This window comes from Simochromis diagramma, unplaced genomic scaffold (assembly GCF_900408965.1).
Source record: "Simochromis diagramma unplaced genomic scaffold, fSimDia1.1 OVJJ01000682.1, whole genome shotgun sequence".
Taxonomy (NCBI): Eukaryota; Metazoa; Chordata; class Actinopteri; order Cichliformes; family Cichlidae; genus Simochromis; species Simochromis diagramma.
The window spans coordinates 3,765,667-3,783,283 of record NW_024387359.1 but is presented as its reverse complement, the minus strand read 5'-3'; the positions used below and the strand labels follow the sequence as shown (position 1 = coordinate 3,783,283).

At 38.3% G+C, this 17,617-nt stretch overlaps 1 protein-coding gene across 1 annotated transcript; it reads right to left on the bottom strand.

Annotated features, from left to right (window-relative positions):
* Positions 1-339: 339 nt before the first annotated feature.
* LOC120718740 (SEC14-like protein 2) lies at positions 340-16,379 on the bottom strand. The gene is made up of 12 exons (XM_040007412.1): positions 15,841-16,379; positions 15,161-15,236; positions 6,804-6,847; positions 5,862-5,924; positions 5,527-5,715; positions 5,352-5,447; positions 5,211-5,271; positions 5,044-5,127; positions 4,065-4,171; positions 3,832-3,971; positions 3,513-3,682; positions 340-2,461 (listed from the first exon to the last, which is right to left on the bottom strand). Exons 1-12 carry the CDS (start codon positions 15,892-15,894, stop codon positions 2,331-2,333), a joined length of 1,215 nt encoding a protein of 404 aa, XP_039863346.1. The 5' UTR covers positions 15,895-16,379; the 3' UTR covers positions 340-2,330.
* Between the last annotated feature and the right edge of the window lie 1,238 nt (positions 16,380-17,617).

The window sequence follows — 17,617 nt, the reverse complement described above, 5'->3', positions numbered from 1 at the left end:
TCAGAATTTGATTTGATAAATAGCCCCAGAAAGTAATTTGACTGTTTTGCCTCTGTGCATGTTTGTAGTACCATGTGCTTTTAACACCAGTCAAATACAGAAACGTCAGTCAGTGGATGGGTAGCTCAGGGGCTCTCCCTACAGGTAGAGGTAAGCCAAGCAGAGCCTACACCAAGATAAGATTTTTTTCTGTTAATTCCAAACAATTTTACAGCAATTTTATTGTTCTTTAAGCTTTAATATACAATCCCAAACCAGAAAAACTATTTGTACTTGTGGACTTTATATGCAATTTGCACATAAACTAAGCCTACCCATTACGTTCTGGTGTTATTTTTCTTTTTTTTTTTTTTTTACTCTTAGGCTGTTAAACACAACTGAGTCTATAGGTGAAAAATTAACACTGTCTTTTAAATATAAATTTAAAGAAATAGTCAGTTACAATCCATTATTCTCACATGTCTAAAAGATAGAATTGTGATATTGCTAAGTTGGTTAATTTACACAGTCTACATTTATGACACCTTTCTTTCTTTCAAATAGGCTAAACTTTTTTTTAAATGTAGTAGCTCTGTTCCAATCTTACCCACCAAAGTGCCTAAAATGCACACTTGTAATACTGTATTACTTTACAGTGTGTTTCCTCTAACACGGAAGTTTGTATTACTTAACCTCTTAAACCATATTTCCACTGGTTAATCCTGGCGTGTTTTGTATCATGAAGGTAGTTAGCTTCTTATGAGGGTATATTGCCATGGTAAATTGTACTGTTGTTGAGCAGGATATGTTCCAAATTCCAGCTCTAAGCATTCATTTGAATTCAATTTTTATATTTATTCTTTACATGCTCTCAAACAGCTAATAACAATCCAGGCAGCAGAATAAAACCTAAAACTCTCTTTTAAAAAATAATGAAACGTACAAGCTGATAACCAGCTAATAACCAGGTTAGTGGATGAATCCAGATTACAAAAAGACACCCTGGATATGTTCAACTCTCTTCATAGAACAGGCCCAGATTACAAAAACAAAACATGTCAATATTAAGACAGAGAAACTATGTACAAGATGCAAAACTACCACAATGAGCTGAACACATCTACACAGACAGGATAACTATAAAGAGACAAATATGGCAACAAAAACATGATGTTGGGGGCCTTTTAAAACTTAAGGCCTTTTGCCTTGTATCCATCCCAAACTGACGCACTTATACAAAGCACCTATATTATACTATATTTCACAAAGCACGTATATATTAACATCTTACTAATATATTACCATATTAATTACAAAAATTACTAGAACACAGTAAATCTTTACAAATGTGGTCCTTCAGTATTAAATGATGAGCTTGTACAGTTAATTGTGGTTCTGGTTTGAAATGCTGTATAAAGTAAACATTTCTTTTTGTCACTGTTGTTCTGAATGGTTCTTCTTTGCAGTGGAAAACAATGGCTACATTACACCGTGGGCAAACCAACCCTGTTATTTCTCTCAATTTGTTTAATATTTCCCTTAATAATACTGTATGTACCACTCAATACTAGCTAAAGCTACCACTAAAAGATGCTGAAGTAAACCTTCAGAAGTCTGTGAAAAGCTCTCCAATTAAAGTAACTCATCTGTTACATTAACTACAAGCCTTAAGAAGCCAAACACACCTAACAGTGTTTAATTATAATGTGTACAGTGTCCTAAATGTATGTGTAAATACATGTTCAGAAATTATCTCATGATTTAGCGTTTGATTGAGAAATATATATTGATTGATGATTTAGATATTTTGTTTAACTTCCCTCACAAGCTTAACTCACAGACTACATATAGATGAATTACATAAAGTTTGTGATCAAAATGGGGCTGAACCCCCCCAGATAATTCCCTTGAGAGGGGGTAGATACCAAAAACAGAGCTCAAAATGAATCAGATGTATACAAAAACATCTCCAAATACATGATCATCTTGGTCTGACTGGTGATGTTGTTAATAACATGTGTTCACAAACTTTTTTTTTTTGCTGATTCAAAGTGACCAGTAAAATCAGCTATCATGGCTTGTTTAGCAATTAGTCAGGTGAACTTCAAGTTTTAATCAGTGAAAAGTTCTATTAAGATAAAGAAAGCTGCAGATTCAGCTGTGACTCCCCCAAATTCAGCCTGGTTTTAAGTCACTTCGTAATAAAATTACAACAAATGTATGCATGTGTGTATCATGAATTCATACATACTGAACACAGTGGAAGAAGTGGAGGTAATTTAGCCCCGATGGGATGACATAGCTAACTAGTAACAAAGATCAGAACTGTGTCCTCTCAGCTGTGGGTGTCCTCACTGTAGCCTTCCATCACCACTGCTGCGTGGATATTGCATCAGAACATCTGCCGGTGGAATAACTTCAACCTTGTATCTCACTTTCTTGGACTGAAGGATGCTGTAGCTGTTATCAAAACACAGCACATCTGCACAAAGCAAAGGATACAGTCACTAACAGCTAAGAAAAGCTATCATCCTGTAAACACATAAAATACTTTATTGATCCCACAAGGGAAATCACCGCGTTACAGCTACACTTCTAAATCACTCTATAAATGTGACAGGTTGTGTTTTAATAAGAATTTTGTTGATTCTGAATATGTGAACACCCTATAGCATCCAAAGAAGAGCTAGCCTTTTGCTACATTCTCTGTCCAGATGATCCCTCACTGCTTTCACATAAAGGTCATACTGGATTAGCGAGAGCCTTCACTGTATTATGACTGTAAGACACTCACTATTGTACCTCTGTCCTGATATCAATGACAATTTAAACCAAAATTTCACATCTGGAGTCATCACTACATAACATTTATTGGCACTTGATTTTCAGTCCAGTTTTTATGTAATTTGGTATACCTCAACTTCTCATCTGCTGTAGGTAATTTTTTTAGGTCTGCCACATTTTCTTTTGTCCTCCACTTGACAGTTTCCTCACATTTTCTAAGGACCCACTGCATACAATGTTGAGATATGCCAAGTTTTTGGCCAATAGCTCTTTGGGAATCACCTTGTTAGTGCAAAAGTACTATTGTATGCCTATTAAACTGTTATCTTTGGTGGTTTGAAAGGCAGTCTGACATTTAGCTAAGGAAAAGGGAATAAATGATGTGCTTTGTGTTTTTACAACAGGCTGCTAGTAACGAGGTACGTAAAGTTACAATTTAAAATTGAATTTAAGTTATCCGTTATGTCCCTTGAGTTAGGAGCCTTGAATATGCTTAAATGATTCACATGTCAATTGTTAAAGTGCCTCAACAAACAAACAAAAAGGATTCCTATATAAATGGTCTTTGACTAGAGTTTGAAAGATCTTTAGAAAGCTGGAGGACTGTTGCTCAAGTCCACTTAAAGAAAAAATAACAAGAAAGTCTGGCGCATTGGAAGCAAAATGAAATGAGCAATTTTCATTGTTACAGACTAATTCTGCAGACATTACTGCAAAAGTACCTGTACACACAGCTGTGAGTTACTTACAGACTCCGGGCTCAGGACAGGTGAGGCAGCTATCTTCAGGGACCAAGTGTGCATTGTAGCGCTCGCTGGGTAGAACTTGCTGCATTTCAGCTATCTTCTGTTGGCTGCCCTCTTTAGTCCTCTTGTACACTCCAAACCCAATATCTGCTCCATCACTGGCAAACTGCCACCTGACAAGCAATAATGAATTCATCATGAGTGGCAGCTTTAGTATTTTTTTTTTAATTTAATTTTAAAGTCTATATCACTAAATCACCACAAACACACACTACAAGTCAGTGATTCATTGTTCTGAGAACACAGAATAAACCTGCTGTACCTCAGGAGGCTGCTGGCTGCAGGAACATCATACTCCAGCTGGATGACAGAGCCACGGCTGATGGTCACACTTTTGTTATACTGAACCTTCACTGAATCCTGCACATAGTAGGACTTGGGAACTGTACCACCAAAATTGATCTGCAACCACAATACACAAAAACATGCATCACTTTAGTCTCCAATTTTAGAGGAACAGCATTGTATTTAATCAGTCTTTCCCTCTGTTCTCACCATGGTTCTGCAGTGGGGGTCTCCATCAGGGTCAGTCAGAGTTCCTCCATACACCACTGGAAGCTGATCTGGGTCAATATGTTCACGTAGCACTTCTTGCCAGTTACCTGTAAACACAATATTGTAATTTAAAACTTTTTAGTTTAATAAGACTGCTTTGTTTCATGACCTTAGTTCCTTTATAGGTTGACATTCGTGTAGATGAAAAGAGTAAAATTATAAACTCTAAATAGTAAATATAAGAAAGACTGCATATTGACCATAGGGGTCAGGTGCAATGTGTGCCAGGTAGCACAGAAGCCCTGGTGGATCGATCCCCAGCTACCAAGATTGGGACATGGGATGTCAACTCTCTAGTGGGGAAGGAGCCCACCAGAGATTCGTCCCAGCTCATCCTCATGAGATATAGTTGGGCTCACCTCAACGCACGGCTTGGGCTCTAGAACCAGTCTCCTGGAGCCGGGATGGACTCTGTGTTAGTCTAGAGTTGCCCTGGGTGAGAGGCATAATTGGGAGGAATGGCCTCCTGGATCTGAACCCAAGCTGTGTTTTATTGTTGGATTTCTGTGCAAACCACAGTTTGTCCAAAACAAACACCATGTTTTAGCATAAGTTAAAACATGGTGGTCCACATGGCACCAGGAAGCTCTAGGCAGTAGGTCGATGATCGATTTTATAATTGTATCACCAGACCTGCGGTCATTCAGTCCTTATAGAAACATTGCAAGAGCTTGGTCCGCATAGCCGGCGATAAGTTCATGATGATCTCCGCCAGGGCTGCCCTTTGTCATCCATTCTGTTTGTAATTTTTATGGACAAAATTTCTAGACGTAGCCAAGTAATGCAAGGCTTTCACATGGGTGGTCTCAGAATCCCGTTTCTGCTTTTTGCAAGTACTTTGTTACTTCAGCATGCTAATGTTAGCATCAAGATCAAGTAAAGACTCAGAAAACACTGGGATAAAGAAAAGTTGTCTTACTTCCTAAAACAATGATCTTGCGCCGTGTTTCCTCACACAGAAAGTGTTTGATCAGGTTGTAGGCCACAGGAAACATTTTGGGCGCTGCAGCAAAAGATACAAATTATCAACCAAAATTCTGAAACAGAACGTGGAAATCAAATATGCAGACAAATGGTCTTATGTACCTTTGATGAGAAACACCCTCTTCAAGCCTTCAGGATAGTTGTCTTCAAACATGGTGAGGATCTACATGGCCGAAAGCAGTAATGACACATAGATGTTTCATGTGTATGAGTGGGTGATTGTTACAAAAGCTGATAACAAACCTCTCCATAGGTCTCAATAGCAGGTTTCCAAATGTGCTTCAATCCAAGTCCTTCACAGTCATAGATTAGAGTGATGGATTCAATGTACTTCCCCAACTGAGAGAGAGACACAGTAACATTAGAAGAGACGAGCAGAGAGGAGTGGAAAGGGAAGAACAGAGAACTCCTGGCTGACCTTTTCAGACTGTTTTTGACATTCCTGCCGTAGCATCTCTGTGTTTTGGATCTTAGTCTTCAGGAAGTCCTGTTTGGTGGCTGACATCAGCAGACCTTTAGGATCCAGAGGGCCAATCACATCGTACCAGACTGGACTTCCCTCACGATCATAGCCACACATCCCTCCAGATACATACTTCTCAATCACCTGAGAGATGGATTCATAAAGAAAAAAATGTGACCTTCAAAAACTAAAGAGTCTGAAAGACTGCTCATTTAACAACAGTCCCCTTCATCCTCAGTTCAGACTACTTTTACACAAATATTAGCTAAAAAGAAAATGCAGTAGGTTACCTCTGGAGGTTTCCAGTCAGATAGGATGGTGTCTACTTTCATCTGTTCCCTAAACACCACATGCTGCAGAGGTCGAAGACAACAAGGCTGGGTAAGTTAAAGACTAAAGCTTACAAAAACCAGGCAAACACAGAATAATGTGTTTCCCCACAAATGCTCCAGCTGTCAAAGACACTCTATAGCTATTATTCTAGAAATGATTTCATGTTTTGAAATGGAAGAAGCTTTTTTCATGCTTTACTTTATTTTCTGTTTCATATACACAGTATATACTGTTACAATGGTTGGCTGCTTATATTAAATATGTCTAGAATTTCAGACAAAGAGTCCATTAAGTAACCTCTGTGAGTCCAATGCTCTGCCCTCAGACTGTTCTAAACATTCTGCTTTCACTAAGTTTTTCCACTCTTGGATTTGTTTGATGTCAGTGAGAGCAGATATCACTAATATGATCATCTCAACTACACAGTTCTGGTTGTGTATTTCATAAGCCCAACTCACCTGTGCCTTTATCACTTTATCACTCAGCCAATCACAATGAGGATTATTTTAAACTGTGAATTCTGAAAAGATATATAGCTGGAAATATGTGCACTAGGTTCCCTAAAACTATAGGCATAAAGTCTGATCCATTAATTCCATGAATTTACTTTACTATACATTGTCCTATATTACTTTGTCCTTGAACATGAAAAGAGTCACTAACTAAATTCCCTAGAAAGAGGGCCACAAATCAAACACTGGATTAATCTTTAACATTGCGCTGTGTTATATAAACTCGTCATTTTATGTAATATCTAAAAGGTAAATACAGTTTTAATGGATTTAATACATTTAGTACAGAGATTTGAAAAGCAGCACCAGGTAGAAATACGTGTTGGGTGTTAGTTGGGTACTTGAAGAGCAAACAGGCTCTCACCGTCTGAACAACACAGAGCTTACCTTCCTGATCATGCTTTCAGCTTTGTGAACATTGAAGCTACGGGCTGGTAAAAAGAAAAGAAAAAAAATCCCACATTAGACACATACAATCAAACTGACAACGCCACTTCTGTAACACTGAAATGCCAGGATACTGTGAGACACTATGAGAAGACACCATCTTCTGGGAAAATAAAATACCTATTTTAACTAAGAACAAAGAAAATACATTTCTTCCTTTATAGTTTTTTTTTTTTTTAATTTGGTTTGTGGTTGCCAGTTTATTACTTTTTAAATGGAAAACTATAGGACACCTGAAAAGAAATCTTTCTTCACTCTCCCCTTTTTTCTCAAACATCTTTCTCAACTGCAGGACTGCTTCTCAACAACTGTATGGGATTTATTCTCCAGCCACAACCTCCAGGAGTACACGGACACTGTACTCTCGTACATCAGGAACTGTGTTGACAATGTCACCGTCGACAAAAGGGTCAGGGTGTTTCCAAATCAAAAACCCTGGATGAATAGCGAAGTGCAATCCCTCCTAAAAAGCCGCAACACTGCCTTCAAGTCAGGGGACAGGGCTGCGTATAGGGCGGCCAGGGCAGACCTGAGTAGAGGCATCAGGAAAGCTAAGGCTGCCTATAGGAGGAGGATTGAAGATCACTTTGCTGACAACGACCCCAGAAAAATGTGGCAGGGGATCAATCACATTACCAACTACAGAAGCAATAACCAGGCAACATCTAGGACTGATGCCTCACTGGCTGAGGATCTAAACCGTTTCTTCGCCCGCTTTGAGACGACCAGGCCCTCAGCTGCCACACCACTTCCACCCGCCCCCAGCACTGGCACACTAACACTTAGGGAGCATCAAGTGAGGTGTGTTCTAAGGTCAGTGAATCCCAGGAAGGCAGCAGGTCCTGATGGAATACATGGAAAGGTTCTCAGAGCATGTGCTGATGAACTGACCGGAGTCTTCACTAAAATCTTCAACCTTTCCTTGTCATCAAACACCGTCCCGCCCTGCCTCAAAACCTCCACCATCATCCCCATCGCCAAGAAGACAGCTGTGGCCAGCCCAAATGACTACAGGCCTGTTGCACTTACGCCTGTAGTGATGAAGTGCTTTGAGAGACTGGTCTGTCAGCACATCAGGGCCAGTCTGCCTCCCACTCTGGACCCCCACCAATTTGCCTACAGGACAAATCGTTCCACCGAGGACGCTATCACCATAGCGCTCCACACTGCGCTGAGTCACCTGGAGCACCGAGGAAGCTATGTGAGAATGCTCTTTCTGGACTTCAGCTCAGCATTCAATCATATCATCCCGGAGATCCTGGTCCAGAAACTGTCTCACCTGGGACTCTCCACCCCCATCTGCCTCTGGATCAAGGACTTCCTGACAAATAGACCACAGTCTGTCAGACTCGGCCCCCACCGGTCCAGCACCATCACACTCAGCACCGGGTCTCCACAAGGATGTGTTTTGAGTCCACTCCTGTTTACGCTCTACACATCCGACTGCTCCCCTACCCATCTCTCAAACACCATCATAAAGTTCGCGGATGACACCACAGTGGTTGGACTCATCTCAAGGGGGGACGAGTCGGACTTACAGAGATGAGGTCAACAGACTGACTGAGTGGTGTTCAGTTAACAACCTCCAACTGAACACCACGAAAACTAAAGAACTTATCTTGGACTTCAGGAAGGGCAGAGCAGACCCGGCCCCACTTTACATTCACGGGAGCTGTGTGGAGAGGGTACACTCCATGAGGTTTCTGGGCGTGCAGATATCTGATGACCTCTCCTGGACTGCAAATACTACAGCGGTGGTTAAAAAGGCCCAGCAGCGTCTCCACTTTCTGAGAGTGCTCAGGAGGAACAACCTGGAGGAGAGGCTGCTGGTGACATTTTACAGAGCCACCATAGAGAGCATCCTAACGTACGGCATAACAACATGGTATGCAGGGTGCTCAGCTGCAGACAGGAAAGTACTGCAGAGGGTCATCAACACAGCCCAGAAGATCACTGGCTGCTCTCTGCCCAGCCTGGAGGTCACTGCAAACTCTCGGTACCTCAGCAGAGCTGGCAATATCATCAAGGACCACTCTCACCCCAGCAACCAACTGTTTGAACTATTACCGTCAGGCCGACGGTACAGGTCACATAAAACCAGGACAAACAGATTCAGGGATAGCTTCTTTCCCAGAGCTATCACCGTAGTAAATAAGCACAAAAACAATTGAACCTATTCCATACCGTCACTGTCATTATATTATGCTGCTATTCATACTGTCATTATATTAATACTGCTATCCTGTATATATTGTACATACTATTGTTTGAGTACTTACGATTGTTTTTTTGTACTTTTTATATTTTACATTTATATTTATTATTGAAACTTGCACCAAGGGAGTGGCACTCCAATTTCGTTGTACTCTGTACAATGACAATAAAGGCTATTCTATTCTATCTCAACAAATCACCACCAAAGGATAAAGAAAAAAATGTTTTCAAAAAGAATCCTTAAAAAGTTAGCCATGATACTATCCAAGCAATATTAAACATTTTAATACAAATAATTAGCCCTTTAAGTAGATTGATCATGATTGCATACAGAAGAGGAAAGTAAACTTAAAAGACCATTAACAATATCTGATGATCATAAAACAGAAACCTTATGATACTTTTTTTTTTTTACTCAAGCAAAGAGACTGGCCAAGGTTAACACAAATATTGAACTGCAGACACAGGGACCCCGTTTATCTGAGTCCCTCTGAACTATGGACCTTTAAACAGCTGAGTGAACAGACAGGGCCCTGCATTATTGATCAGAGCATAAATCACCTAAGTCACTGATTCAAAATGCCGTAACAGTATCTCCAACCAAGAAAACACTGTTTCTGAGCATTTGTGCTCTCTGTTCAGAAAGATCTGAAATAGTCAGAGCTGACTTTTGCTAGAAAAGTGTCTTCTTTCAAACATTTTACCCTATTATTAGCTTCAACAGGGAAATTAATTGGTGTTGTGTGTCTTTTAGTTAGTTTCTTTGTCAGATTATTTTAAAAATTATAATAAAAAAAGGTTTGAATAACAATGTGACTTTTGGACGCAATCCTAATCAACAAATTCACCAAAGATTTATTTACCATTTTTGAAATACATATCAAATTAAAATAAGCAAAATTGTGAGACATTTTCTTGAGGTTGTCAAGAACATATCACAGGCTTTCAGATCCAGATGTTCTCCAGGATTCAGGGAATCAATTCATGCGTGGTGTGGAGTGAGGGAATTTAGACCTTGATGGTAATATGCAGTGTCACACTGCTGTTGTTGTAGAACTGTTCTGGTTTCTGTTGAAGCATCGTCCAGCACCCATGTACACATGTATAATGGGTGCTGTAGTTGGTGAAAGGTGAAAACAACAAACGAGCATTCTAATCTGTGTCTAACTTTCTAAACCAGATCACCCAGACTGTAATCTGTTCTTCACTCGAACCATACCTTAAACTAATCAGTCAAACTCTAATGCATGGTCTGATGTGTTCTTTCACATGGTAGCATCAAGGAGTGAATGCACTGACCAGCTGACATGATACTTTTACTGCAGTTTACAATTTGACAAAACTAAAGCTAGTGTCAAGTTTCAAAATGATTAGAAACTATGTCAGATTCTCGTAGGGACTGCCCTCAAAGCTCTACCTATTTCATGATACTTCATAAAGATTTAGAACTCAGTTTGACTTTTGTGTTGTTAAATACAGAAAGACAAAAAATATCAGTCTTTTTAAAAATCACCAGGACAACTTAATTAAATTGTAGCTCAGCTGAAACAGCAGCAGTCAGTGCTTTGAAGCTTACTCTTGATCAAGCTTGGAGACCAAACCAAGTCTGGTTTTGCACAGCAGAAAACAAACATTTACACTGAGAATGGCATTGACTCCATGTTCATTCTCTTTAAACTGTCAGACAAAAGTGATAGGTAAGAAATCAATGATTAACTGAAAGACGACTAAGGCTTTCCTAAATAACCTGATTAAAAAAACCAAACAAAGGGCATTGTTGTTACTACACCGCATTTTAGTAGAGAGTGTTATGCCATATATGCCACTTTATATCTCACATAAAAATAGTATATCACAACTTTTTTGGAAGGTAACCTTATCTAACTAAATGCTAAAACATTACATAAGACAACAGGTCACATGTAAAGATGGCAGCCAGTAGGTCATTAGCCTAGCGGAAAGAGAGGCAACAGATGGCATGACTGAGTTCACAGGGGTTTTTTTTCAAGGGGGGGGGGGGGGGGGGGGCTGTTTCCCTGAATGCATCATAATGCATCATCCTGCTCTGGTTCAAGTATAAAATATATGGTTAACCTTTTGAAGCAGACACAGAACAGATGCAAGTAGTCAAAAGCAGGACAGTTAATTACTGATTTCTTGTCTTATCATCAAATACCAACTAAAGCACAGGATTTTGAGAAAACTGAGCAGCAGAGAACTCAGGCTGAGATTTTTCACTGTCAGCATCTTGGTGTTTAAACTCAGTCATGATTAAAGTTGAGTGGATCTTACTGAGAAACAGAGGGACACTGCAAGCCCAATGGTCAGTTTCACTGTACTTTATCCTCCCTTTGAACTAAAAGTAAACATCATGATGTGTTCAGTAAGCCTTGAAATTAGCCACTGAAACCACAAACTGTTTACTGAGGTCACAGATCACAAGAGTTGATGAGTCAATAGCTTAGACTTCTTTGAGTCTGACTCAGTAATGGCTCACTGCTGGCCATTAGAAAGAGTCCAGGTTTATCCATGCCCATATTTTATATACATCATGTAGCCTGTCTGTGCTAAGAAGCTGGAGGAGACATGTTCTATCGGAAAGTCTTTTCAAGTTTGAGCATCATGTTTCAGTTAAAGAGTGCAACATTGAGCAGTGAGTCTTTACCAGCTTTTATCAGTACAAGAAATTTAAAATGCAGTTCTGTTAAAAACACAAGTGTCTTCGGGACAACATGTTTCATGTCTGTTTTTCTGGGCAGTTTTTCCCCTCTTGAGCTGCATGGAATGGAGGGTAAACAAAAGAGTGACATTTGTAGCTACAGCATGTAAATGCACTTCATTTTAATACATGTTTTCCATCAGATTACAGGAAATAAAAAACATTTCAGTCTTTGATACAGACTGAACCCATGCTTCAAACATGTAGGTTAAAAAGGTTTTTTGTTTTTTGTCTGTCTTATTTTGCTTTTTTGGGTAGTTTATACCCATTGGGAGTATGTGAGCAGGTTTAAATATCTTTTATTACACGTGCCATGCAGTTAATCCCGATTTAACTACAAATCAGACAATATGCTACATCTATCAGCTGTTTAATCTAAACATTAGTAGGCAAAAGAACATGTAAGCTTTCTTTTTTATTCCCCAAAAATGAAACATCTGAGCACTTGTTCAACAACAAATGAATTCCCTCTGTAAACCCCCCCCTCTGTCATTAGCACCTTTGCATTCACAAAAACTAGTTTCAAGACATACCTAGCTAGCCTAAGTAATGCAAATTCTAATGCAACTGACAGCTCAAGTATCAGTTTCAAGTGGTGGATCAGGAGGGCACCAAGAAACCCAAGATGAGTGATTTTTCTTTAAGGTTAGGGAAGCAATTTTTAACCCATTTTGATGGTAGTTTAAAGCTACTGTTTATTAATTGAGCATTCTAGTAATTATTTCATCCTAATCAGGTAGTACTTTTTTCACATTTGGTATTATGTTCATTTGACAGTTCTTTATGATCTTAGTTTCTGTGCTTTATCACTGAAGTAAATGCTTAATAATTAATTAATTTAGTATTTATAAGTATACAAATGTTTACATTCATTCTGCAGTGCTTCTTGGTGTGTGGGTACCAGGAGCTACAGGCTGTTTAACACATGGAACAAGTTACTCATCAACAGAAACTAAATCACATGCAAACCACAGAATAATATGTCAGATTAGAAGTTTTCAGAGTGAATGCAGAGTGAATGAGGTCAAATTTCAGGTTGATATTTACATCAATCTGAAATTTAGATTCAAAATGTAGAAACAGAAAATGTGAAAATTAACAGTTTGGGTCATATTTATTTCAGTCAATCAACTGCAATGTACAAAAAAATCAAAAATGATTATATGTGCCATATGTGAAAACTGCACATATGGCACATTTTCATTGACTATTCATGCAAATAAATACATTCAGAATTTATCCTGATACATTTCTATGATAGAAGGGTCCTCTTTTGTTTGAGCCACCACTAACCATGATTCAGTAATATTAATTTGACAGGTTATTCGATAAACTGACTTTCCAAAGAATGGAAAGTCAGTTAATGCAGCCAGAAAAGGTTTTTTTTTTTTTTTTTTTTTAAAAACAACAATGTTTTCTGATGTATATCAGCTCTTCCTGCAGCTGCTCTGCTTGTATGGAAAGAATAGATGGGGGTAAAAATCATCACCATTCATTAAACCTTAATAACTGGAAACACAAGCTAGCATAATAAAACTGAAGTTACTTCTAATTTCTGATTTATTACACTTTACATAATCAGTTGCGATAATTGAATTTACTCGAGTACTGTATGAGGTAGGTATATTTCCACATTTAAATTATGTTTACTTCATTTACTCCACTTCCTTTATATAAAATCTTTAATTATTTTTTGTATGTTAGTAAACTTCCTTCCAAGTATAAGCCCATGTGAAAATACTATGTTTCTTTATCTCCAGTCAGGTTTGATTTCTTTTTAGGTCTCACTGGACCCTTAAACACAGCATCAGATAGAATGCAATTCCAATGCTATTCAGAGAAAGGGAGGCCTTCTCCCTCATTCTAAGCTCACATGTTTAATGCATTACTCAATGACTTTTATTTCACTGGCAGTGGAAATTAACAAGAAGACTGATTTAAAACCACCTTATTAAAAGTCTGGAGTCCTTATACCACGCATTTCAGATTCAGATCGTTTAGTAAAATGACACAATAAACTTACTACGTAAAAAGTTTTGCCCCTCTTGTGTTAGAAGCATGAAATTTAATATAATGCAGTATTCCCTCCCCCCCAAAAAGAAAAGAAAAACTCAAATTTGTAGGCAATAATAGATAATCAACATGAACGCATAGGTTATATTTATGAGATCAGTCCCTTGAAAGAAGTATTCTGCCGATACTGAACCCTCCAGCTCTGGTATGGCTACACTCTTGCACTGAAACTGGATTTAGTTTCATGTTCGGAACAGGTTTGTTTGTTTATTCCTACTCAACTGCTTTAAATATCAGAGTTTACCAGAGACTGAAGGTAGCCTCAGGCATTATAAGGCTGCCAGTATACTTGTAGAGTATAATGGCAGCCATGAAAAGTTCGTGGTATACCACAAGCTTTCATTCTGTGCAAAAATATCCCGTTACTGAAATCTTCTAATTTATAGCATTATTAGTTATTTAACCTCTATATGAGGGTCTTTAACAGCTTTTATGCCTGTTAGCTGCCACAAGTACTGATACAGGAAATCTTTAATATGTCACCCAATAGTCCTTACAATACAACATGTCTGGGTAGCAGAGAATCATCTTTTCGCTCACTGTTACAGCAGAGAACAGACGCAAACACAATGCTCTGGCCTCTGTTACGCTGGGCCATCTGATATGTGCTGTTTATATTCATTAAGCCGTTTGAAATCAGATTTTTCCTTTGTTGATTTTTGAAACATTTTACTTTGTTATTTAATAAATAATTTCATATTTGCATCCGACTTCATCCTTATTTTATTTGAGTCAATTTACTTTGGTTTACGTTTCGTTTTTAACTTTTATTGACCCTCATACCTTTCCACTTATTTTGTTATATGTTTGTTGTGTTTCACTCAACGTTAAGTATCTTATCTTTCTTATCTTAAGATAGTTACAGCTTCTCAACACACCTGAACAGTGAGAATGCACACTTCATATCAGGGTTGGAGTCAGATAAGTAATTGGATTGACAAAGTCATTCTTGTAGTAGGGCAGAAGAATAAATTAACAGTAAGTGGCAATATTTAAGCACTTTCATTGAAATATTTGTAAATACACAGAACACTAACATATATGAAATATGTGTCAAAGTAAAACCGATTTATTAAACATATGGCAGCCTCTTTAAAAGAGAGACTGGCATACATTTAATGTACTGAATCGAAGATCTCTCCTTTCCACGTGATTTTTTGTTGTTAATTGTCACTCATCTTTCCCAGCTGGTTCTGTTTTTTTACATTCGTCTTTAGTCACTCTAGACTTGGGTGATTGTTGCTATAAACAGGTGGTTTCAGTGTGTGTTGTACATAAATGCAAGTCTCACCTCTGAGCCAGCGCAGGAGGTAGTGATCATGCTGCGCAGGCAAGCTTGGAAGGATGTCCTGAATCCTCTCCCGAAACTGGAAGTGAGAGAACCAGAGAGAAGACAAAGTTATTTTATTATTTAAGGAACAGTTTTACATTTGCAGAATTAGACTTGGTCGCTTTATTGCAAAGTAAGAGAGGTTTGATACCACTCTCATGTCTGTACATAACAGTGTGCAATCACAGGCAATCAAATATATGTTGGTCATACAAATATATGAAACTACAACCAGGAGATACCCAGCTTATAATAAAGACTGTTAATGGCCCAAAAAGTACTAACTTGGCCTCATCAGTTCAAGCTACAAAATGATTTTTTTATTTATTTGTAGTTTCAATTTATTCAAAAAGAGAATAGTTAAACTTTCCTCTAGGCTTAACCCACCACCCTAAATTTATGTTACAAGACAAGACATTAACATAAAGTGGTGTGTTTCGTTGTGTGGGAAAAAAAGATACACCCCAGTAAACTCACAGCATAATATCAACCAATTTTGATGAGACCAAAGACCAGTGTCAATGAGTTACTGCATATGACACTACCTCAAGCCCACAGATACAACAATTTGATAGATAAGAACAATTAAACCATTCAACTGAACATATATATCTGCATAACGTTAATTGTAAATGTCTTACCTCAGCTAAACTCTCAGCCTGCTTTGGGCTCAGGTCTCCTATTCGTCCACTCATCTCTGTAACCTTGTGTGTTTAATGGAAGCAGCCTATGTGAATGAACAGCACTTGGGGAAAATTGAGATAGAATAGTAAAAAAGCCACACCCCCTCACACACACACCGACCCATCCCTACACAGAGATCTGCCCACACACGAAACACTCACACAAATAGGTGGACTTTCATCTTTTAGCTTAAAGATCTGTTTATATTTTGTCACCTTGTGAAACCCGATTACAGGTGAGGCATTCAAAAAGGCTCACATTACTGCACAATGAGCAACCCCCAAATAATCCTGTCACTTAATTATACAGGGCATGCCCATTTATCAGTGTAATCCTTTTAATGTTGCTACTTTGATTTGCTTCATACACTGCTGGGTAGCTTGTACATTTCCCCCAGGGATCAATAAAATTTGATAATACGCCATGTTTTTAATGATAATCATTAAAAATTATACAAACTTAATTCTTTAATTAAGTTTGTATAATTATGTAATAATTATGTAATATGTTATAATGCAATAAAAGTAACAGAGATAAAATGCTTTTATTCTATAGCTACCTTCAAGCAAAAGTGCAAAAAACCCCACCAGTTTAAGGCTAGTGCAGACTGAATGTGCTTTTATTCTATTAACCAAGTCTGCCTTTTTTATTGTTGTTATTTGGCATGTGTTATGTCATTGGACAGTATTGTCTCATTTATACCGTGTAGTTTTATGTGATCTATAAGTGTAATTTGGGAGTTTTGCTAAAATGCTTTAGATTTTGTTGACCATCACATTGTGCTCAATCGACTGAGATACTGTGTGTACAGGGGTTTGGCTTTTGCGGTGGTTTTATTTATCTGAATGACCCTTTTCTGTGGCTGCTTCCAAGTAAAGCTCCTCTTCCACTTCACCTCAAGGTTCTGTTTTGAGGCCTTAAAGGTCTCTGTTATATCTGAATCTCTTCAGCTGATACTTGCTTGTTTGTTCTCAACTGAATGAAGATAAAACAGAAGTCATTGTTTTTTCCCCTGACAGATTTGTGGGCAGGGATGGCATGACTAATAGGGAGTCGGGTGAATACCCGATAAACTAGTTCACTTTCACCTCGCTTTTGGGCCAGTTCAGTAAGGCCCATAAGTGCAACTCTTCCAAGTGCTCACTTATCACACCATTGCTAATTAAGTTACACCAAATCCCCATTAACTTTGGAGTTCACTTTAATATTGGGGCTTTGAATTTTAGAGCTTTGTATAGACATGCACCAGTGTACATCGGAAAACTTTTACATATATACATCCCCAGCATATGATCAGGGCCTGGCTGTGCAGCATACAACAGTGGCGAGTCTGTGGGCCTGACTCTGTGAAGCAAGTGGAAACGCCAGTTAAATATTTTATTTATTTATTTATTTTAACTTTCAGAAAGATAACAGGCAGGTTGAGTTTTGTTTTTTCATAAAATTCTTTTATTCTTTAAATACACAGGCTATTCAGAAACTGGTTAGGATGCAGACCGCAGGGTCCTCAAAAAGTAAAGCTGGTCTTATGAATAAATGGATGATTTACAAAAACTTACATCAAATCAATCAATACTTCTCATTTTCACACAGTGGAAGGTTGTTTTAACAACCCGAGAGAGAAAGAAATTTGAATAATTTGCCTCCCAAAATATTTCTCAAAATGGACATGTTCTCGTCCCAAAATCCAAAGCTATTAGGCTTTGGACTGTGGAAGGAGAACATGTCCATTTT

Excerpts from the sequence above, each read along its gene's own strand:
- LOC120718740 (XM_040007412.1), bottom strand. The coding sequence starts at position 15,894 with ATGAGTGGACGAATAGGAGACCTGAGCCCAAAGCAGGCTGAGAGTTTA. Across the intron at positions 5,925-6,803 it reads CTGAAAGCATGATCAGGAAG|CATGTGGTGTTTAGGGAACA; the intron begins GTAAGCTCTGTG and ends CGACCTCTGCAG. Across the intron at positions 5,716-5,861 it reads CTGACTGGAAACCTCCAGAG|GTGATTGAGAAGTATGTATC; the intron begins GTAACCTACTGC and ends TCCATCTCTCAG.